Genomic DNA, 23,288 nt, shown 5'->3' on the forward strand with positions numbered 1-23,288 from the left:
TGATGACAGAAGGAAAACTTTAAACTCATTTCACAATTTAAAACTGGTAGTAAAACTGAACAGAAGAAAGAGCTCCGTATTAGTCCAGTGGGGTTACTACGGTGATGCAGGACGCATTTGGGTGTCCCCTGCATTGTAATATGTGCAGCGTCTGACTCTTGACACAAAATGTAGGAGCCATCAATGCAGCCGCAGTAGTCACTGGGTGAGGCCACATCTCCTGGACTCAGAAGTGATGAAACCTGGGTCGGTATGTGAAGCCACACCCCTCACATGCCACAACCTCAGCATGCACATTGACTATAATAGTCCGCAACGGGGGTTATGTATGTATCTGATATATGATAAGAGCTACATATGAAACTCGCTATGCTTCGTGCTCGTGCGAATATATTCTCCCTCAATGCTCTAGTGCATGGGTCCTCAAACTGCGGCCCTCCAGATGTTGTGAAACTTCAAATCCAAGCATGCCTTGCCACAGTTTTAACACTCCCTTTTAGCAAAACTGTGGCAAGGCATGCTGGGATTTGTAGTTTCACAACATCTGGAGGGCCGCAGTTTGAGGACCCATGCTCTAGTGGATGGTAGGGCATGAAATAATGACTGTCTGCGCGAGTCGGCTCAAAAAAACCCCTGAAAAACACGTTTTTAAGGTGCCCACTAACCACCTTGTATATGATTATGCTAATGAAGTTGTTACTTTTATGGGTTTTAGGAAGGTCTCTGCACTCTGTCAGTTCACTTTTTGGCCACACTTCATGAGACTATTTCTAAATGAATTATGCGTATCTCTGTTGCGCACATAAAGGCAAAGTATATGAATTTATAGGCAGTGTGTAGTTTTTAATTCCGTTTCTGCAATCTAGACCCTAATTAAATCCTTTTCCTCCTAATAGTGAACTCTGTTGATTGTTAAATGTATAATTAATTTATTCCTAACATTAAACACAATAAACTCATTGTTTCTTCCTTGTGAGAACTGGACCTACAGTCTGTTATGTCAGGGAATGATTGCGGTTTATTTAATTTATGTTTGGATTGACATGTTTACATAGAAATGATTTACTGTAACTGGTGATGAGGTGGGAGGAACATTTGCACGTGGAAGTGAAGCTGTCCGGCTACAGGGCACTTCCTGTGTAAAGGCTTGCCGTTCAGCTTGTCTTTTGTATACAAAGGGAAAAAAAGCTTCTGAAGGGTCCTCTGTTACTGGGACTGGAATAACACTGGTTTATATTGTTTTTGTACGAATGATGATAATTACTGCACATGAGGTTTGCAACGGAGTACCTTTTTTTTATTTTTTTTAAGCAAAACGAAGAAGTGTGAAAGCTGATTGCTAAAGTACCACCAATACCTAACATTTCACATTATGCAGCAGTTACAAATTGTGATAAGACCTTATTAACCATGTGTTCTTGTTTGTATTTATGTACAGGGACTGAATGTAGGTTGAAGTTTGCTACAATGAGTACTGCCGCAGAAAGAAAATTCATCAAACTCCGTAAGCGCCTCGACCAGCTGGGCTACAAGCAGCCGCTGGGCATCGAGTCCTTGCCTCTTGTTGAAAAACTTTTCAGGTATTTTGGAGCTGGAAAGGAAATCAAATTAGATGTGCTCATGGTGATATTAACTGTCCTAGTATCCTTAAGTTTCAGCAACTTATGTAAACTTTCAGAGAATACATTTCTGGCTTGCCTTCTGTAATTTTACCATACTGTGCCTTGGGTATAGAGGGCACTAGTGCTGCAACAGAGCTCATTACTCTACAGGCTTGTAAGGAGTCCTCCACTTCTATGACCCTCCCCCTGGAAATAGATTTTCTGCACTACATGAAGGTGTAAAGGTGTTCACCTGAATGCCTGCACGGAGAGTGAGGGCTCCGGCGCTGATAGCTACTGGTCATCTGTACCTGGCTTTTCATCAATAGGCTGCTGAGAGTTCAGACCACTGTGCTCATGACGTTAACTGGGATTTATGGCGTGTGACACCATCTGGTGACGTGGACCTCTCTCCGGCAGTCAGACAGAGACTGAGGTTATTCTCTGCTATCCCTGTCACTCCCCAAACATGGCTGGCACGGTAAAGGGACGCGATTCGTGGAGCTTTAAGCAATTTCACTCTGATGCTGAGAGGATAACTGTCATTAACACAAAAGGAGTGCTGCTGATCCACCGGGCACGGGTCATTGGGTTGACATACATTGGGTCGACATGGCTTAGGTCAGCACATGAAATAGGTCGACATGGTTGGAAGGTCTGCACAAGCATAAGGTTGACATATACACCGTCTAAGTGTACCGCGTCCCCTCAAATACTATTGTATTCTCCCACCACACCATAGTGGATGGTAAGGCATGAAGTACTGCCTCAAAGAAAAAAGTGAAAAACTCATGTTGACCTTGCCATTGTCGACCTAACGCTTGTATCAACCTTTTAACCATGTTGTTCTAAGCCATGTCGATCCAACCTGATATGTGTCGACCTAATGACCGTATACCAATCCACCTAAGGAAGGTGAAATCCTTACAATACACACAGCAACACAACAAGGTGGTGGCTATAGGGCGGACTGGCAGTCCCATGATTAACATGACTAGGGAGACCTCATCTATAGAGGTAAGACTGGAGGAATACTTTTGGCAGTTATAGTCCACCTTAAGACAAGCCCATCCTGGATGATATCAGAAGCAGAAGTACTGGTGGAGAAATTATCCCCTGTTCGAGAGAATCCTCTTTGGCAGCTGCTACTGCACAGTTTCCATCCAAAATCTCCTCTGCCTCTCCATGTTTCTGGTGCTGCAGCTCTTGTTACTCTCACACACTAATGGTAATGTGCCCTGTGGATAATAGGATACCTCTTAAGGCCAGAATTCTTAGAGCACTGTGTAATTCTACCTGTGTGTATCGGTGTCAATGTTTCTGCAGTAGATATAACTTAATATACATTTCTGCAAGTCCTCATATATTCAATGTCTTTAACAGATTTATTGCAGAGTCACCTCAGTCTCCATCCCTGTCATGTGATCTCTCAAAACACTGGGGTAATTTCAGTCCCATCCTATATCTATACCTACATCTACGAATGGATTACTATGTATGATCTCTATTGGTTTCATCATTAACATCTGTGGAACAGGGAGAGTTTCTAGGGGTTCTGCATATTGAAGAAGGTACTTATGTAGTACCCGGGCGCCCAATTAGCATACGTACACTAGCTTAGGGAAATCGCATCAGTCTTTTTATGGGCCGTGCCATGCGATGCGATTTTCCTATGTAATTTATTCACTGCTCTCTTGGCCCCGGCGCATCGCACCTCCCGCAAAATGGTATGCGATTTTATAGGGTGCGATGCCATTACATTAGATATATACTTGTATGACATAAAATGAGGTTTTAGGCACCCCCCCCCCCACTATCCACACCACCCCGACGCATGGCGTGTCCTCCGACCTTTTCATACCCCCACTATCCACATTGACGTGGAGTTGATTTTATATAGTGTGGCGAGGGGGCGCAGATTACATGTAATCTGTACATGTATTCTGCCCTCTTGGCTTGCCACACTATATAAAATCAACTTCACGCCTACGTGGATAGTGGGGGTATGAAAAGATTGCGTTCCGAGGACGCGTTCCGACGACCCTCGCGGTGCTCGCTGCGCTCACCACGCTTCGGGGTGGGGTGCTTAAAACCTCATTGTATGTCATACAAGTGTATAGCTAATGTAATGGCATCGCACCCCTTGCGGGAGATGCGATGCGATCCGCCGGGGCCAAGAGAGCAGTGAATAAATTACATAGGAAAATCGCATCGCACGGCCCATTCGATGCGATTTTCTTATGCAGAATAGCCCACTAAGCAAATTGCTTAGTGGGTGCCCAGCTACTACATAAGTACCTTGAAGACTTCTACTTTCATATTCCCATATTATGGCTCAGTACAGCATACTCTAGTCCAGTGGATACCCTTCAGTGTGCTTTGAAAAGCTGGCCAACATATGTTGCTGGGGGCATCATATCTATAAACAGGAGTACTGGGGGCATTACAGTCTGTGTAATGGGCATCACAATGTGTGGCATAATTTGTAATGGGCATCACGATGTGTGACATAATGTGCAGTGGGCATTATGGTGTATGGCATATTGTGTATTGGGCACTACGGTGTGTGGCATAATGTGCAATGAACATTACGGTGTGTGGCATGTGTAATGGGCATTACGGATAAACAGTGTATATTGATTTATGTAGCCTGTCACTGTTTGGGCTTAAGGGGGTGATCTGTGTGAACCTTCATGTTTATTTAAGTCACGGTGTGGCTTTCAGCCAGCCAACTTAAGCGTGGAAGGACAACGACCATTCCTGCGATAACCAATGTCTTGTCATGCTGGTTGCAAAAGTGTCTTACAGGTTGAAGACCCCTGGTCTACACTGTAATTTTTTTTTATTAAGAGACAATAGTTCTGCAAGCGTACCATCCCTTGGGAGCAGCTTTGGAAAGTCCAAAAAGTACAGTGTGGCTGATGTATTAAGCATAGTAGAATAATATAGTGGGAGGTGATAATGCACCAGCCAAAAAGTTGTGTTTTGAAAAATGACAGTTGGGAGCTGAATGGCTGGTGCGTTATCACCTTCCAATGTATCACCACTTTATTGCTTTTACCAGGCTTAATACATCTGCTCCAGTAATATAGATGAAAGAGAATTTTTTTTGTGTTTTATTCATTTTGTCTCATTTCAATAGCTGTCATGACTTTCTGGCTTGTCTGCGTTTTACAGTGACCTGGTTCATACTACAGAAAGCCTACGCAATGTAAAGTTAAGTGCTGGCAAGCAGGAGAAGGAGAACAAGAATGTTGATTCTGTAATAGAGCCTTATAAAGCAGAAAATGCCAGGCTTGTCAGGGAAAACAATGACCTCCACTTGGAGCTTCTAAAGATCAAAGAAGAATCCGATCGCCACATTAAAGGTCAGACACCTTGTTTTGGTATTTGAGTAGAATTCACTACAATAACACTTACACTAGCACAATGCAAGCTCGACTGGCCAGAATAACATGGGCGCAAAACAACATTGATCAAAAAAACTTCATTAAAGAACCTATTTCTCGTGAATGTTTTTTTTTTTTCATGCGAGTGCTTGAGGTTGAATTTTTGAACATTTACGAGTAGCTCATATGTTTCTACTTGGCAGAAGCAGCTTGCGTAATGCTGACTGTACACTGGGCCAGATGAACCAAGCTTCAAAAAGTGATAACTTGTTGAATGATCAACAACCAGTCAATCAGCTCCTACCTGTAATGTTATGGCTCGGTGGAAAAGTTATACAAAAAGAGGAAAGTTGTATTTGGTGGGCTCCATAAAACTTCCCATCCCCACCCAGGACAACTTTCCTCTCTTGTCTTATATACTGGAACCTTCAGCACCCCCATCCTAACAAACTAGAAGGAAAAATGGTGTATAGAAGAAAATAAACCCAAATGTATAGTTTGCAGATAGACTGTTTGCCCTTGATGGCCAATTCTCTGGGTTTAAAAAAGTGACCGGAGCTGATTGGCTGGTTATTTATCACTCTCACTTTTTTATCACTTTTTGAAGCTCGTTGTGTATCCAAGCCATATCTGATTCTCTGTGCACACTAGAATGAGTAATAAAGGATGGTGTGACATATTACTCCATCCTTGTTTTACATAAACCTGGTCGCTTGCATTATTGTCCGGTTAGCCATACAGCGGGATCTACCGGACAATGTCAATATGCAAAAATATTCCTACGGTTCCCACTGCACTAAAAAGCAGCTATCAGGAATTAAATGAGAAAACCCTTCTTGTAAAATCATAAAATACACACACAATGAGTGACTCCTAATTGCGCTAATTTTCGGAATAACAAGTTATACAGACATGGTAATAAACAAATAGGTAAAATACCTTTTTAAAGTTTTGTAATTCCTGGGGGAGTATTTCTCGGGCAAAAATAAATATTTTTCCTTGTTTTTTCCTTCTCCCTCTTATCCCTTATACGTAAAAGAGAAATATGTTTTTTTTTTTTTAAATATATATTTCTCTTATGTATGAGGGATACGAGGGAGAAAAACAGGAAAATATTTATTTTTGACCAAAAAATACTCCCCTAGGAATTTCAAAGTAATTTACCTATTTGTTTATAACCATGACCGGACGGTGTCGCTAGCGACTGCAGACAAACACAGATTAGGCTATCATATCGGGCCCAGCTAAAATGATCGCTTTCCATGAGATCTGCATTTTTTTAAAACTGTAACAGAAGTTGGTGTCCTTTGTGTCCCTGTCCCCCCTCCCCCTAATTATTTCTTTAAAATACCCACAATAACACTTCATTTTTTTGAAGACTTGAAAGCCTCTCTAAGAAAACTTGAAAATCAGACCGCTGATCTGAAATTTTTAAATAATCAATATGTCCATAAAATCCGATCAATGGAGAAGGAAACCAAAGTCAAGACTGACAGAATTCAGCAGCTACAGGAGAAGAACCTGCAAGCTGTGGTACAAACTCCAGGTCAGTTCTTCCCTCAGTCACAGCGTAGAATGGTTAGCTGTCATTTTTTTAGATATATCTGCAAATGTTGTGGTCATTGTTATACGTATAATGAATATGAGGTACTGCGCTTATTTTGATCATAGAGATGAAAAATTAGGCCTCACCCAGACTCTGCTGGACCATTTAGTTTAGTGTGTATAGGGGTGAAACTTTCTCTTCGTCTCCATTGTTTTATATTTTTATTTCAAATCATTTTTATATTTTTTTTACTTTGAATAATCTCAGGCACCCAGTATGCTTCATTTTTTACATAGCCTTCCCCAAACATCTCTTCTACTAGTTTGTGCTTGAATTCTGGACTGGTATCTCCCAATGGTTTGGTTACCTTGTTATTCATGACTGCAACAGGAATAATACTTAATGGATGTTCCGTGTCAAATGCTCTTTGATCCTTTGCGAGTAGTCTCCCTGAAATGGCTTACACTTAAGGTGGTGGTTTTGGCAGTATTTATGTCTGCTAATTATGTGGATAACAATAAAACATGGACTGTAAAGGCAGAGTTTGGGAAACTCTGCTTTTTGGTGCAAGGAGTCTTCTTAGAACATAAATAGGGAAAAAGTTATTTTTGCAAACAGATCCTATACCCTTCTGCCAAAGGTAGTCTCTCTCTACTTTCCATAACCTGGAAAAGCCTACTTTTCTTTGTCCACAAGGAAAAGATGCAAATAAATAAAATAAGATACAATATGTAATCAATTTGACATCAGGCCTATTTCTGTCTACTTGTCCAGAACAAAAGCAATAGGGAAAAACTCATCATCTTTTCATCCTGCCTTTAAGGGGGTGCATCAGATATGCTTCATCCAATCACGCAGGCAAGAAGGATGTCACTGCACAAGGGGAGTTGACTTTAGAAATAAAAAAGGTGGATTCTACAAGGCATTATTCATCATGCAGGGTTCAAGTTTCTATATACTTATGGACATAGGTGCCTTTTATGCCACAAAGTACCTATTATTGACATTTTGCACATACAGTTGTGCTCATAAGTTTACATATCCTAGCAGAATTTGTGATTTTTCTCGCCATTTGTCAGAGGATATGAATGATAACGCACAAACTTTTTTTCTATCACTCATGGTTAGCGGTTGGGTGAAGCCATTTATTGTCAAACTGTGTTTACTCTTTTTAAGTCATAATGACAATAGAAACTACCCAAATAGCCCTGATCAAAAATTTACATACCCTGGAGATTTTTGCCTGATAACATGCACACAAGTTGACACAAACCGGTTTGAATGGCTACTAAAGTTAATCATCCTCTCCTGCGATCTGTTTGCCTGTAATCAGTGTGTGTATGAAAGGTCAGTTAATTTATGGTCTCCTGAAAGACCCTTGCATCTTTCATCTAGTGCTGCACTGAAGTGTCTGGATTCTGAGTCACGGGGAAAGAAAAAGAATTGTCAAAGGATCTGCGGGAAAAGGTAATTGAACTGTATAAAACAGGAAAGGGATATAAAAAGATCCAAGCAATTGAGAATGCCAATCAGCAGTATTCAAACTCCAACTAAGAAGTGGAAAATGAGGGATTCTCTGGAAACCAAATCACGGTCAGGTAGACCAACGTGAATTTCAGTCTGAAGTGTTTAGGGTGGATTTGGTATGGTTTTGCATGTTTTTATGAAGATCATGTTGTTAATGGCATCTTGCACAAACAATTGTATCAAGGCAGACTCGGCTGTTTTGTTACACCGTCACCTCGACAGCATGGGTCAGTAGTTGCAAGAACATGGCTGCATTCTGAACTTTAAGAACCTTCTGGTACCCTGTCAACGCTTGTGGTTTCCGGGTTTGATCTTCAATTCCAGCCTTCCATGTGTATTCCTTCCTCTGGACCAGATCACTTCCGGTGTCTGTTGGCTCTGTTATGCATGTGATTCCTGGGAAAGATGGTATTCCAGTCCAAAACACTCCTCAAATATCAACTGTTAAGCCTATCGCTGTGCAGGCATCATTGCCTGCATTGGTAGTTGATTCCAGAGGATCTCAGTAGGGGAAGGTCTTTGGCCATTCATCACAGGTTTTTGTGACCACGGATTCCAGCCTTCACCTGTGTAGGGCCTTTGTTCTCTGCAGGAGTGTTCCATCAACCTTTGGGAGCTACAAGCCATTTACCTAGTGGTGACCAATTTTCAATCCATTTCTGGCAAGCTGCACTGTCCAAATCCAATCCGACTCTGACGTGGTGTTAGCATAGGTACAGCTATCAGGGGGACACCTGGAGCTCCATGGCAAATGTTTGATTTGGGCGGAGACATTTATGCCTACAATATCAGCCGCCTTTATACCTGGACAAATGGGAGTTGAGGTGCATACACACTGTACAATTTTTTTGACCAATTTTGTTGAAAGACATTTATGACCAATTTCCCTTGAACCCAGTGTCCTGGACGAAAGATATAGTTACAGTTTATATGCTCTTTTTGAAAGATATCTAAATTGAGCTGCATTCACAGTTGACGAACAACCTTGATGAACAACTGGCGGATATGCACATCCTCATTCATCGTTTGTCGTAGTCACACTGAAAGATATTGTGACCAATTTTGTTCAGAATGGCCGAAATGAACGAAATTGATCAAAAAAATTGTACAGTGTGTGTGTGTGTGTGTGTGTGTGTGTGTGTGTGCGCGCACCTTAACTACCTCAGCAATAATGTGATTTAGCCAGTGGAATCTCTTAACCCAGAAGTCTTTTCAGTTTTTGTTTGATGTTCTGTCTGCCAGAAGTAGTACAGCCTCTTGCCACAGCTGCTAGTGGTTCTTCTGTATTGTGCCCATCCAGGGATCAAATTGCTTTTGCGGTGGACACCATGATTGTTCCATGGATGTTCAGTCTGTCCCAAATGTTGAATCTATTCTCTGGGAATACCAGTTAATCTGTTACCTCCAGATTGGCTCTGCCGGACCTTTTTATGCTGACCTTGTCAAACTGGTAATGGGTCCAGGATAGCAACTTCCTTGATTCAAGATTTAAACTTGGCAGTTGTTTTTTCTTTTGTCCATTGCTTTAACACAGTGTGTTTCAGAACTTTGGACCATGTGTTGTAAGCAATACAGCTCAATTCTGGCTACTTCTTAATTTCTTAGCTTGAGGCAAAGTTGTTTAACATTAACCAAAGATTGGTCTTCCTGTTTTTATTTCTAGTTTTTAGTCCATATTATCAGTCTGCTGCTTAACTTGTACTGAAAGCCACGGGCTGCAGAGGGGAGGACCCGTCCTCAAAGTGGGTTCCACATTTAAGATGTTTCTAAGATTTTGCTTCTAATTGTAACTAAATTGAGCAATGATCTATTTTGGACAAATGTCAGTGTGTATTTTTTTTTTTTCTTCTCTCTTTTTGTTTCCTGAGTTGCTTGCAATATGTTACACAAGTTCGTTTTAAAACTTCTTCAAATTTATTATATTTTTCAATCAGTTGTCTAACACTATTCTCATTGTACAATATAAAGCACCCATTATTGACACTATGTAATGCTATGCTTACTTTTATCTAGGTGGAAAGAAAAGAAACATTCCCTTCAGGCGGCAACGCATGCAGATTGATCAGCCTCTTCCACCATCTGGTGTGTGCAGCCACCCTGTACCTCAGCCAGATGATCCTTACGTTGCTGATCTTCTTCAAGTTGCTGATGACCGGTATGTCAGGTCTATACTATATTAAATATATTTAAGTCCATATTAAATCTAATAAATGAATCACAGCACATTCATTGAGCTTTGAGAGTCTGTCTTGTTCTGTTGGTGCAGGTACTTTATTTAAATACTTGTAAACGGTCAGGAAACTGATGTTCTTTTAATTTGTGGATTTTAGAATTCAAGAGCTTCGGCTTGATGTGGCCGCTCTACAGGAAAAGCTGGAAACATCCGAGAGAGCAGTGAAACACCTTAATCATCAGGTTTGGATTTGAGCTATTTGTTTATGCCTTTTAATGATTAGTCCCTTTTAATGTGTAGTAACTGTGCTTCCTATTTACTATATTTTATATAAATTTTATTAATGCAAAGTCATCGAATACATATAAATGCATTACAATTTTCTTGTAAACTTAAATTCAAAAGAAATATTAAGAGCATTCTGTTAAATATAACATCAAGAAATTTCTAAAGCATTTCGGTAATTAACAGCTTGTTTTTTCTTTTTTTCAAAAAAACATTATCTTCATTTATATCAGATAGACAATTCATTAGATTTTTTAACTAAAATTATATTAAGACGAAAAGAATAGTAATGGAATGGAAAGGAGTGGGAACCAACCCGGCTAATGCTTGAGAGAAGAGGAAATGTAGGGGAAAAAAAAAAATTCATAAATAAATTATATATATTTGAATATATATAATTTTAACGAAATGCTTGAGGAATATTGAAATATGAACTCCATGGGTTCCAGACTCTAATAAATTTAGTAGAATAACCATTTAAAATGCTAGTTATATACTCCATTGAATAAACATGCCATATTTTATTAATTATCTCAGTCAAAGTTGGCAGTTCTGACGATTTCCAATGACTAGCAATACAGGTTCTAGTCGCAAGAACTATATGCATGAATAATTTATTCTGAGCATGATTGGCTTCTGGGATGTTCATGGAAAGGAGAAAATATCCAGCTTTCAAAGGGACCTGAATTCCTAAAATTGAGCTAGTTAACACATTAATTTCTTTCCAAAGTGGAATTAAAACTAGACAATTCCACCATATATGAAGAAATGTGCCTTCCATACATTTACATCTCCAACAAATAGAGGAACATTCAGAATTTTTTTTTTTTTTAAGTTTAACTGGGACATAGTACCATCTGTATAATAATTTGTACGCATTTTCTTTTAGTTTTACACATATTGAGCTAGAAGAAACATTTTTGTAAATTTCTGACCATTCCTCATCGTCTAAAGGTTCTCCCAGGTCTTTTTCCCATGCCAATTCATGTAAATCTCTTATCTTTGAACTTTGTTTTAATAATAAAGGCTATAATGTTGATATAAGGCCCTTAGTGTTTGTTCTGCAATAAACTACATTTTCATTTGGAGTCATGTTTCTAGCAGTGATTTGTTGTTTTGTCGATAAATGAAAGTATCTTATCTGGAGATATTGAAATTTTTTTAAATGAGGAATTGAATGTAGAGTTTGAGGTACTTATGTATTATCTGGGCTCCCATGTTACATGCACCCCATTTTTTCATACCTCTACTATCCAACTACGCATGGAGTTGATTTTATATAGTGTGGCGAGCGTAGCGAGCCACCGTGCCCGAAGCGTGGCGAGCGGAAGCGGTCTCATAAGAAAAATGGGAGCCCAGATATTACATAAGTACCGAGTTTGAATATCCGCAAAACTTGGAAAAATAGTATTTTTAGAAATATCATTAAGAAATCGAATTCCACTCTTCCACCAACACTCATAAGATTTTGTCTTAATTCCTGGTTGAAAGCTGAGATTGTCAAACAATGGAATTAATGGACTTGGCAGTGGAATGGACTTGGCAGTGGAGCGATGTTGTATTGTCTATTACATATATCCCATATATCTAAATTAAAAGAAATTATTGGGTGATATTTAAGAATTTTTGGTCGTGTTTTTTTTTTTGGGCAACCATAACAATGAGGAAATAGAGTGCAGGTTAAGAAGAAGATTCAATTTCAACCCAAACTCTTTCTATTTTCGGTCTGTTCCAAAGGGATGCATTGTGACAATTTTGTAGCCAAATAATACGACCTAACGTTAGGGACCCCTAGGTCACCCTCTGATGGATGCTTCTGAAGTATTGAGTAATTTACTCTCGGTTTTTTCATAGACCAGATAAAATTCATAATGTTGCGTTGCAAAAATTTAAAGACACGTCGGAACCCTGACTGGTAAAGTTTGAAAATAATAAAGTAAGCGAGGGAGAACATTAATTTTAATTGCATTAACCCGACCTATCAATGAGATATAATATCCTCCCCAGATTTTAAGATCGTTTTGTATCTGTGCAATTAGTTTGGGGTAATTAGCAGCATAAAGTTTCCAAAAATTTTTAGTAATGGAAATACCTAAATAGGAAATACGTTGTTTTTGCCATTTAAAATTAAAAGTAAGTCCCAATATGTCTTTTATCTTTTTGTGAAATATAAAAATCCAAAATTTCTGTTTATTTATTTTATACCCAGAAATCATTCCAAACTCTTCAATTTCTTTGAACAAATGTGTAAGGGACTGTATTGGGTCTGAAATTTTAACAAAACATCATCTGCATACAAAGAAATTTTGTACTCTGAATTCCCAATCTTAATTCCTTTTAATATTTGGATTTGCTCTTATACGCGCTGCTAATGGCTCTATTGATAGGGCAAAAATTTATTGTGAAAGGGGACATCCCTGGCGAGTACCATTAGAGATTAAAAATTGCGGAGACCTAACTCCATTGGCCAATACATTCGCTTTTGGTTTATCATAAAGGGATGAAATTCCTTTCAGAAATCGATCAGTTAAACCCACTGATTGCAGGGTCTTAAACATGAAAGGCCATTGTGCCCGATCAAAGGCTTTTTCAGCATCAAGACTTAATACCAATGCTGGTGTCTTTTGCTTATGAATTTCATGGATTAGATCAGTGACTCGTCGAGTATTATCAAACGCCTGTCGTCCCATTATAAAACCTACCTGATCTGGGTGGATCAGATCTGGAAGTAAAGGACGCAGTCTATTTGCCAAGATCTTCGCATATATTTTAATATCCACATTAAGTAAAGATATTGGTCTATAATTGGTTACTAAGAGTGGATCCTTTTCTGGTTTCGGAATCTCTACTATATTGGCCAAAGTTGTCAGGGCGTCAAAAGAACCCTCGTTTAATAAATCATTAAAAAAAACTATTAGGAAAGGAATAAGAACAGATGCACATTTTTTATAATATTGAGCTGTAAACCCATCTGGTCCCGGTGTCGAGGAGGATTTTAGGCCTTTGATGGCAGCTTGAATTTCTTCCTCTGTGATATCTGCGTTTAATTCTAAAATCTTTTCCTTATTTAAAGAAGGAAGTAGCCCTTTGTTAAAAAAATCTGTGAGAAGGATTACCAGTTACTGAATTATTTGGCATATTCTGATTACCATTCTGATTATTTAGTTTCTCATAATAAGTGTGGAACTCTTTTATTTTTTCAGGGTCATAAACAATTTAATTTGAGTCAAGTTTTTTGATTCTAGTGATCAAAACTACACATTTTTTTCTGCTTGAGCTTATTCGCTAAAACTGAATCTGACTTGTCTGACTTTTCATAGAATTTTTGCTGTACTTTTTTAAGGAGATTTGCAGATCTACGGGATAAAATTGTGTTAAGCCTGTCTTTTAAAGTATTAATTTCTAATAGTAATTCTGGTCTAGGAAGTTTTTTATGTTGGTTTAGGTGCGTTGAAATTTCCTGTTCTAAATATAAAATTTCTTTTTGCGACTGTTTTCTTCTGATTGCTGTTTTACTTATCAATGAGCCCCTAATAGTTGCTTTGTGTGCCTCCCAGATTATCCCTTTTGACATATTCTCAGTGGTATTTATCTTAAAAAAATATTTAATTGCTGCTTTTATATCTTCTAACATGGAAGGATCTAAGAGTAGGTTATCATCTAGTCGCCACGATCTTGATTTATGTTCCTATTTACTATCAATTTTTCCCTCTACCACCTACAATATGGGTGTGGAATATTGACTCGGCAATGTCTAGGTCTAAACCAAAAGGTCTACGTGTAGAAGGTTGACAGTGACAAAGGTGACACAAGCAAAAGGTTGACATGATTTTTTCACATTTGTTTTGTGTCCATGTCAACACCTGAGCATGTGGACTCTCCATTAATTGTACCGCTTTGGGCCAGGGGCCTCACTGCACACTTGACTGTTCCAGTCAGGGTCCGTGTATATGGTAAAGTATGCGACAGTTCCAAAAACTCTTATGTTGACCATAGCCACATTGCTATTTTGACCATACAATGTCAACCTATCTTCTGGATATTGGTGGCGGGGAATCTTAGAATGCACACCCTATATACATGAGGTGCCATCATGCTGGGACTTGTAGTTCTGCAAAGAAAAACACATGGTGCAGATGCACACTCCATATTATTAATCAATAATCGAGGTTCTTGGTATATTAATTGGCCAAGAAATATTTGCCCACCAACCAGCTTCACGGTGACCTCATTTCTGGTGGGTCCCTAATACTAAGTTTGAATCTGGGTCGCGGAACCACAAAAAGGCCGGCATAGGCCAGTTACCCCATCTTCTGGGTATCTTCTGGATACCCTACAATATTTAAGTTTCCACATTGTAGTAAACAAACAAGCATATATTCTGGGCAATATGTAATAAGCCTTACCAAGTGATACAGTGGAGAGTGATAAAGTAAAGGATGATAACTGCCATGTTACAGGCTAGGTTTGAAAATTACAGGATCTGATTGGTTGGGACTCCATTTTTATTACTTTTTAAATGTAGTAAATCTGGCCCTATATGTGTGTGTACCTTCTGTTTTGTGTGTGTGTGTATATTTGCATACCATTTTATGTACTGTATTTATGAAGGTTGAAGTGAGAGACCAGGAAGTAGAGCGTTTGGCACTTGCCCTCGATGGTGGACGTTCTCATGATGTTGTTTCCCTTGAAGCCAGATACAGAAGTAATGAGAAGCTTGTGGCCCATCTAAATATCCAGGTACCTTTTTATATTGTATTTTAGGCTCATTTACACAGCTTGAATGCAATGTGGGCATTGAAAAAAAGCAATATAAAGGCCCTCCTATACTATTCGATTTGGGCCCAATTTCACCCGATTCTGGCACATCTGGCTAAGAAATCGGGTAAAATCGGCCCAAATAGCATGTTAGTTACATCCAATCCGATGCACGGTACCGTCAGTATTGGATTGAAGCCGGAGATCATACATGCTGTACGTGAGATCGGACCCCTCCAGGCGGCAGGGAACAGGGATCACATGCGATACATCACATGCAGAAGTACCGCATGCGAACCTGCTGCCCAGGAAGGTCCAGGGAGGCTTAAGGGGGATTGAATGCGACTTCACAGAAGGGAGAAGTTGCATAGTGTATAAGGGCCTTAAGAATGGTCAGTGGTCTGAAACTTGATGTATTTTCAGAATGCATATGTTGTATGTAGTACCAGCAATATAAAATACTGGGTGTTAAAAACAAACATGCTGGGGTCACCAGATTATTTAACTGCTTCGCTCAGCAAGTGGTTTTCTAGCTAGTTGTGACCTTTTTGAGGACTGCATGAAAGCAAGAGGAAATGTAGCCTATTATAGAGAATGCTTATTCTGGATGAGCCAATAAGTTTTAGACCTGTATTTTGACCTGCTCCATGAGCAGTGTAACATGTTGAGAGGATATTTTCTCCAATATGGATACATAGTTTGGTATTATATGATGTAAGTGTAATAGTTGAAGAAGAGAGGGGAGCGATTCTATGTCCTAATCTATTTAATGCATATAAATATATTTGTAGATTGAATATCTTCAGCAAGCCAATCAAGATCTTGAAAAAAGAGTACAAGATCTCCTAGACACAAGACAAAATGTCACCAGTGAAGTGGTAAATCTAAGCACCAAAAATGAGGAGCTCTGTAAAGAACTCTCGGAGATAGACCACATGGCGCAACAGCTGGAACGCGACAAAGAAATCGTGCTGGAAACTGCAGATGCTGAAATTGAAGAAGCAAAGGTAAGCATCATTCTCCATCATGACAGAAGATGAGAACTTACTAAAACAAAATATCTAGTATGTCAGATGCACAATGCTCCCACAGCTTGGCTATTATTTAGTGGCTTAGATATATTTAAAACATTGTTGAAGGGTGGTTGTAGAATTATTGATATCATTATGGCTGACCATTTAAAAAAATATAATCATTTTTAAATTGTGGCGCACTAATAATAACCAGCCCTGGACTTTGAACCTACTTTTTAAAGCTCACAGGACATGCTTATTTCATCTTCACTTGCAAAATAGATTGTTGAACTCTTTTTTTTTTCATGGCTGCTGCCTCCATAGCCTAAGGTTTTTAGGAGCACGTTCTTGCAACCTCCTCAACTGTTGGATTGACACCTACTACACCTGCTACACTGGATACACTGGCTTGGGTGTGCCGCAGGCTGGTGCTTCTCTTGTCAGGGTCCCTTCATACGGAGCCTCTGGCGAGCTACCCAGACTCGGTAGTCCCCAAAAATGGGGACTTCCAACTATCCTGCAATTATGTGACAAATCAAGTTCTGAGGCTTCTTCTCGGGGTGAGGAGGAATTCCTGGAGGACTAGGGGGAAATTTACTAAGTTAGGGGTCCTATTTCAGATGGGATGTTGCTATGGGCAACCAATCAGAATCTGGTTCTTATTTATTTAGCACCTTCTAGAAGATAATATATAGTATATGATTTGTTGCCCATAGCAACATCCCATCTGAAATAGTACTCCCATATTAGTAAATTTCCCCCATAGGGTCCTACACATTTTAAGATCATCGGTCCGATCTGGCTGGTCTTAACTGCTCCTAAATTTCAACTTCTGGCTTTGCTGCTTGTAGGGTCCACCATGTCTAGTGGTCACTGAATGCCAGGGGTTCCATCACTTGTAATAGTAGGTAGAACCAGTTCCACTTCCTACACACCCCTGCACAGTAATTCTAAAAAAAGTAAAGACTGTCCCACCACCTACGTGAAGCAGGCGGCACTAATGTCACTGAAACAATGCAAACACCTCCCACTTTCTCAGGACCCATTGTTCTCCTCTACCTGTGGCCCACCCCTACTGGTATTTACACACATTGTGTCTGTCAGATGGCGTTCATCTCCACCTTAGGTCCCAACTGCTTCCTTTTTTGGCATAGTGTATATGATGTCAAGCTGTCACCACTGCAAAAGTGAAGAAGAGCCATGCAGAGGAGAATTTTCTGTAAATGCTGAAGACCCAATGAGAGGGGGCTGGAGGGACACGGGCATGGGAGCTGCAGGGGGAACTCAAGGCATGGAGCTGCTGGAAGGACAGATGCAGAGATGTGTTCATACAGGGGCACTATTGAGAGATGTAACATGAATAATAAGCACTAGTGTCTGTCATAATAACATGTATTCAATGCCGGTGCGAGCGGCCGACGAGGGGGTTAAACTGCGAGGATCACAGAAAACCAGTGATCCTCACAGTTTAACCCCCGCGCCGGCCGCTCGCACTATGCAACGTTCCGGGGGAATCCTTGCCGTCACAGAACGGCGAGGATTCCCCTAAACTGCGAGAGCCGAGGCTAGTGCAGCAAACTCGCTGTAATTAGCCTCGATTCTCGCAGCTTTTGGAGGCACATACGCCAATTCTTCCTCGCTCAAAAAACGGAGCGAGGGGAAATTTGCGTATGAGGGGAATACTGACAGGGTGAGCGGTGACTGCGAGCAAAAAGTCCTGCTCGCAGTCACCGCTCGCCCACGGCATTGAATATATGCCAATGTGAATAAGAGGAACTACTATGTGGTGTAATATGAATCAGAGGCTGTAATGTGAATATGAATGTGCTGCTGTGTGGCATAATTTTAAATCAAGGTACTGTTATGTGACTATGCCCCTCTTCTCCTCTACGCCATTTATCTTTACAAGGACAATAGTGGCAGTAGTTGCTTAACATTGGTAGTTGCTTAACAAGTAACATTCGCCGCCTCCAAAGACTGTTCTCGCTCTTCTACAGCTAACCCAGCAGATGCTCATCGCTTAAGGCTGGAATTGTTAATCTCTCACTGAAACTGCTGGTCTTTGGAATGTTGTTTGACACGTCTTTCTTCTATAGGACAAAATCTTAGCTGTGTATATGGCTGGCTGGGTTTCCAGAAACTGTGATCTTGGTGCAACTGTGTATGCAATTCCTAGGAAAACTTATCCTTTTATCTCCAGTATCTCTTCCCAGTATCCAGAGCCGGCGCTACACACTCAGCGAGGGATGCAAAGCAGGGAGGCGCCAGGCTAAAGAGGCGCTCCCCCTCCCCGCTCTGCATCCCCGCTGATCACTGCTTTGCTCAGTTGTGCTGCTGCTGCCTGTGAAAGCGCAGGACCACCACCACCAGTCCCACTCCCGTTTAAAAGCATTAAAGTCAGCGCCGTGACCGAAAAGGGGCGGAGCTTCACGGGACATAGGCGGTGTGGCTAATTGGGAAAGTGGGTGGAGCTACGTTGGAGAGCGTTTCCTGTGTCAAACTGGCAGCCAGTAAGTGGGGACAATCAGTGAGAGAATGAGTGTGTGGTGTGGTGGGGGGCATTATTTGTAGAAGTGGTGCAGCTATTAGGAACATTGGGCCTGATTCTAGGCTTTGTGGATCCTCTAAGCCCTGCCCGGAACCCGCACGAACGTCTGACCGCCCTCGCACGCCAAATTTCCCTGCCGGCATGCGAATGGATGCTTTGCATAAACATCCATTCGCAACCTTGTGTGTGTGTGGGAGCAAAATCTTTCGATGGTCGCTGAATGATTTTGCAGGTGCTCTCTGGTGTCTTACGTCTGCGAGCGCCCTATTCGGGAAGTGGGTGGGCGGCTGACATCAGCTCCCCGCACCCGTGTGAATTTCCATGGGCACGACGATGGCCTGCCGCCCCCCCCCCATGTGTGTGAGTGGCCAGCGAATAATCAATTTGCCGTGCCCGCTCGCTCACAGAGGCTGCACATGCACATAAATACTTATATGCGTACGCAGTCTCTAAAAATCGCACCCCAGTGCAAACACGCAGTGGAGCGATTCAAATAGAATTACCCTCATTATGCGTGTAAGCAGTGCTGCTACTATTGACATAATGGGTGTAAATGGAGCGGCTGATATGGGCATTGTGCGTGTATATGGCGCTGATACTGAGGGAATTATGCATGCAAACGGCACTGATACAAGGACCAATATGTGTGTAAATGGCACTGCTACTGAGGGCATTAAGTGTGTAAATGGCGCTGCTACTTGGGATATTAAGCATGTAAACGGTACTGCTACTATGGGCATTATGCGTTTAAACGGTGCTGCTACTGCAGACAATATGTGTTAGTGACACCGATGCTACTAGGGGCATGGTTTGTAAGCAGTGCTGCTCCTGTGGACATTGGGCCTGATTCTGGTTCATTTGCAAAAGCAAATTCTCTTTCTAATGGACAAAACCATGCTGCACTGCGGTGTCATCAGAATCAGGGGCACTACGTGTTGTGTAATGTGAATAAGATTGTGCTTCCGTGTGGCGTAACTTGTAATGGGGATACTATTGTGTGTCTACGTTTATTTCTTGTGATACTACACCCTTTTTTTTCAGCGTGCGCCCCTGGTGTGCACTTTCCCTTTGCAAAGTATCGGAGGGCGCAAATTTATAGTTTGCAGGAGGGCGCCTAGCACCGGCCCTGCCAGTATCTTCAATTTACCTGCTTTCCGAGTGTGACTGGTCTCGCCTTCATCTCACGAGTCCTTCGTTTCTCTCCTTAGCCCCACCTATCCCTTCTTTTGTGATTGCATGCCAAACAACTCAGTGTTGGTCTTCCATTTGCTACCATGTATATTGGTCACAAAGGCTGGGACACCATGGTCTCTGGTCTCAACAGGAAGCGATACTACCCATAATTGTCCTAGAATTCAGGGCAATCTTCAATGCGTTGTTAGCAGCTCAGCAGCATCTGCGGGACCATCCTGCAAAGAAAAGTACATTCCAGTTGTGTTTTATTACTGGGGTGAAAAATTGCGAGTTAGATTACCCTAGTGATTAGGGGTATTGGTTATTGGGTCGACCATGGAAGGTAGTCCTTAGGTCGACACATATTTAAAGGTAGACAGGGTCTAAAGATCAACACAAGCATTAGAATTCTTTGCCACCGTTTTAGCATGGCCAAGTAGCAAAACTGTAGCAGTGCATGCTGGGAAGTGTAGTTCAGCAACAGCTGTAGCTCCAAAGGTTCCCCATCCCTGGTCTACATTGTTACCGTATCGGTGCACAGTGTCCCCTCGCATGGCTCTCTGCGCTCGCCATGCTTCGGGTGCGGTGCCTTGCTACGCTTGCCACACTATGCTACCTCCACGCCCTAGTGGATGGTACTGGATGGAAATACCGCCTGTCTGCACATGTTGGTAACACATAGCAATGAACATGTAGGTAAGCGGCACTTATGTGGCATAACTTAATGGGCATTACGGGCTGTTGTATATGTAATGTGCATTATGGTGTGTGGTATAATATATAATCAGTATTACGTGTGGCATAACATGTAATGGGTGTGTGACGTGTAATAGGCATTACAGAGTCAATTTTTGGTGCACGCACTGTCCTTATTTTAGTGTGTGTTTGGTGGTGTGGGCTGGGTGCCTTTTTTTTAACATTTTATTTTAACTGCGATGAGTGCCAATAGGCGGTGCTAAACACACCCCTCTGATAGTGCAGCGCTCCAATTTTTTTATTGCGAAGACCCCCACCCTGGCTGTAAAATAATTCTGGGGAGAACACTGTATGTCTATGTAGGGAGTCCTTCATCATGATGGCCTGCTAGAGTTGCGTTCCTATCATTCCTCTTGCGAAGGTTATTTCCAAGCTTCACATAAATCAACCTATTGTGGTTTTAGCTGTTGCCTAGTTCTAACCATTGTCTTTGTTGTTGTGTTGTGGCCTTGAAGTCTTCCTTCTGCAAAAAAAGATGACTTGTTTGTCTATGATGATGCACACAAGCGGGATTGCCTGGCTTTTAAGCAATTTGTGGTTTTGGATATTAATTCATGAAATGAAAGTGGTTAGTGGCTATCTGAGTGTTATCCTAGTCGGTTGGTGAGTGCACATTGGGCGGCACGCCATTTGGTTTCTGCTATTTAGCTGTGTTGAGCTTCTACATGGTCTGCCATGCATGCGTTTGTAATTTTCTACCACTTTACCACTTTTGAGTCCAAGGATGCTGGTTTTGGGTGGGTTGTGCTTTGTGCAGACACAGCTTGCTCGCTCCCTCCCATGAGGACTTCTTTAGGGTGTCACCGATGTATGGTGTTGCTCAAAGGATATTTGAGAAAACAAGACTTTTTTTTACTTATCAGTAAAAATCCATTCTCTGATTCCCAATCTGGTTGTGTATTTGTTAAATTGACTGTATTTATGAAGGTAGAGAATACTTGATTTTTATTTATTTTTTTAGCTTTACTAACAAATGCATACTTGTGTTTCAGAGTGAAATAAAAAAGCTACACATGGAAGTCCACAAACTTGAAAGCACCATTTCCCAGTATAAAGCTGTAAGTAACGTCCACCCCCTTTGAGTAATTATTGTTGCACTATGGAAAGGAATAATATCAATGTACTAATAATCACTAATCATTGCAAACAAGCACAACAGCTGCTGTGCACAAACAGTAATCTGTATTTGGCACTTGTGTTGGTACTTGTGTATTATCGATGCGACGCAATTTCACCCGATTTTTAATTGTACAGGCACCCAGATGCCTTATTACCATGTTAAATGCCCCCCCCAGACCCGATTTTTAATTGTATACCCACCCTCATGGGTCATGAGTATGTGAAATGCCCCCCATTGTTAACGCCACCCCACTATGAACGCCAACCCGAAGCGTGGCGAGCGCAGCGGTACGCATCCTCCGACCTTTTCATACCCCCACTATCCACGTCAGCGTGGAGTTGATTTTATAAAGTGTGGCGAGGGGACGCGTATACCTGTGAAGTAATGCGCGTCCCCTCGCAGGGCTCGCTGCGCTCGCCACGCTTCGTGTGCGGTGGCTCGCTGCGCTCGCCACACTTTATTAAATCAACTCCACGCCGACGTAGATAGTGGGGGTATGAAAAGGTCGGAGGACACGTACCACCGCCCCCCGCGGGCTCACTACGCTTCGGGTTGGCATTGATAGTGGGGGCCGTTAACAATGTGGGGGCATTTTACATATTTATTACCCATCAGGGTGGGTATACAATTAAAAATTGGGTCTGGGGGTGCCATTTAACATGGGACTCAATGGCAAATCGCGTCGCATGCCATTGTAATGGCATGCGATGTGACCCGATTTTAAAATTGTATACTCAGCCCGGGAAAAGGCTGAAATCGGGTCCATCGAATACCTTAATTATTGGGATGCGATGCGATGGGCGCCGTGATAATACACAAGTACCCTTGTGTTTATTTAATTTTATTTAGCTTTTCAAAATCTATTGGAATTTTTGTCTTTTCTCTTTTTTTTCCTTTAATTTTTGCAACGGATCAGCATTTACCTATCATTTTATATAATGCACTTGTTAAATGCTACATCAAAGCTGATGGGCAACTTCTTCACTCTCCTTAGAAATGTATTTATTTATTAACAGTTTCTTATATAGCGCATACATATTCTGCAGCGCTTCACAGAAATCTGATGTATAATCATGTCTTGAATCATGTTAATTTCCCCCTCTTTCCTCAGGACCTCGGTACATGTGAATATGAGAAGGACAAGCTGGCTGATGAACTAGAATCTAGAAAAGACGAAGGCCGCAAGTTGGAATCCCTTTTGAGCCATTTAGAAAACGAAAAACAGAGGCTTTCAAATAAACTTGAAAAACAGATGTTGACAGGTCATTCTTTTGTACATACTGTATGTTAATGAATTGTTATAGTGGTAGTCCTTTTATGTCCTATAAAATATGTACACATTTTGCATTGAGAAGTGATTTCACTTTGCGTGAAGCAGTTCAAAAGCTCAAAGAAAATG

At 41.2% G+C, this 23,288-nt stretch overlaps 1 protein-coding gene across 1 annotated transcript in view; it reads left to right on the forward strand.

Moving 5' to 3' along the window:
* CEP135 (centrosomal protein 135) overlaps positions 1-23,288 on the forward strand; it is a 71,906-nt gene that overhangs the window by 8,861 nt on the left and 39,757 nt on the right. The window contains exons 2-10 of the mRNA XM_083168651.1: positions 1,439-1,580; positions 4,779-4,969; positions 6,369-6,536; positions 10,077-10,218; positions 10,394-10,478; positions 15,133-15,261; positions 16,071-16,286; positions 21,762-21,827; positions 23,001-23,151. Coding sequence (XP_083024777.1) covers positions 1,468-1,580; positions 4,779-4,969; positions 6,369-6,536; positions 10,077-10,218; positions 10,394-10,478; positions 15,133-15,261; positions 16,071-16,286; positions 21,762-21,827; positions 23,001-23,151 — 1,261 coding nt within the window. The 5' untranslated portion in view covers positions 1,439-1,467. The remainder of the gene's footprint in view (positions 1-1,438; positions 1,581-4,778; positions 4,970-6,368; positions 6,537-10,076; positions 10,219-10,393; positions 10,479-15,132; positions 15,262-16,070; positions 16,287-21,761; positions 21,828-23,000; positions 23,152-23,288) is intronic.

The sequence above is a fragment of the Crinia signifera genome, chromosome 1, assembly GCF_055691185.1.
Source record: "Crinia signifera chromosome 1, ASM5569118v1, whole genome shotgun sequence".
Taxonomy (NCBI): domain Eukaryota; kingdom Metazoa; phylum Chordata; class Amphibia; order Anura; family Myobatrachidae; genus Crinia; species Crinia signifera.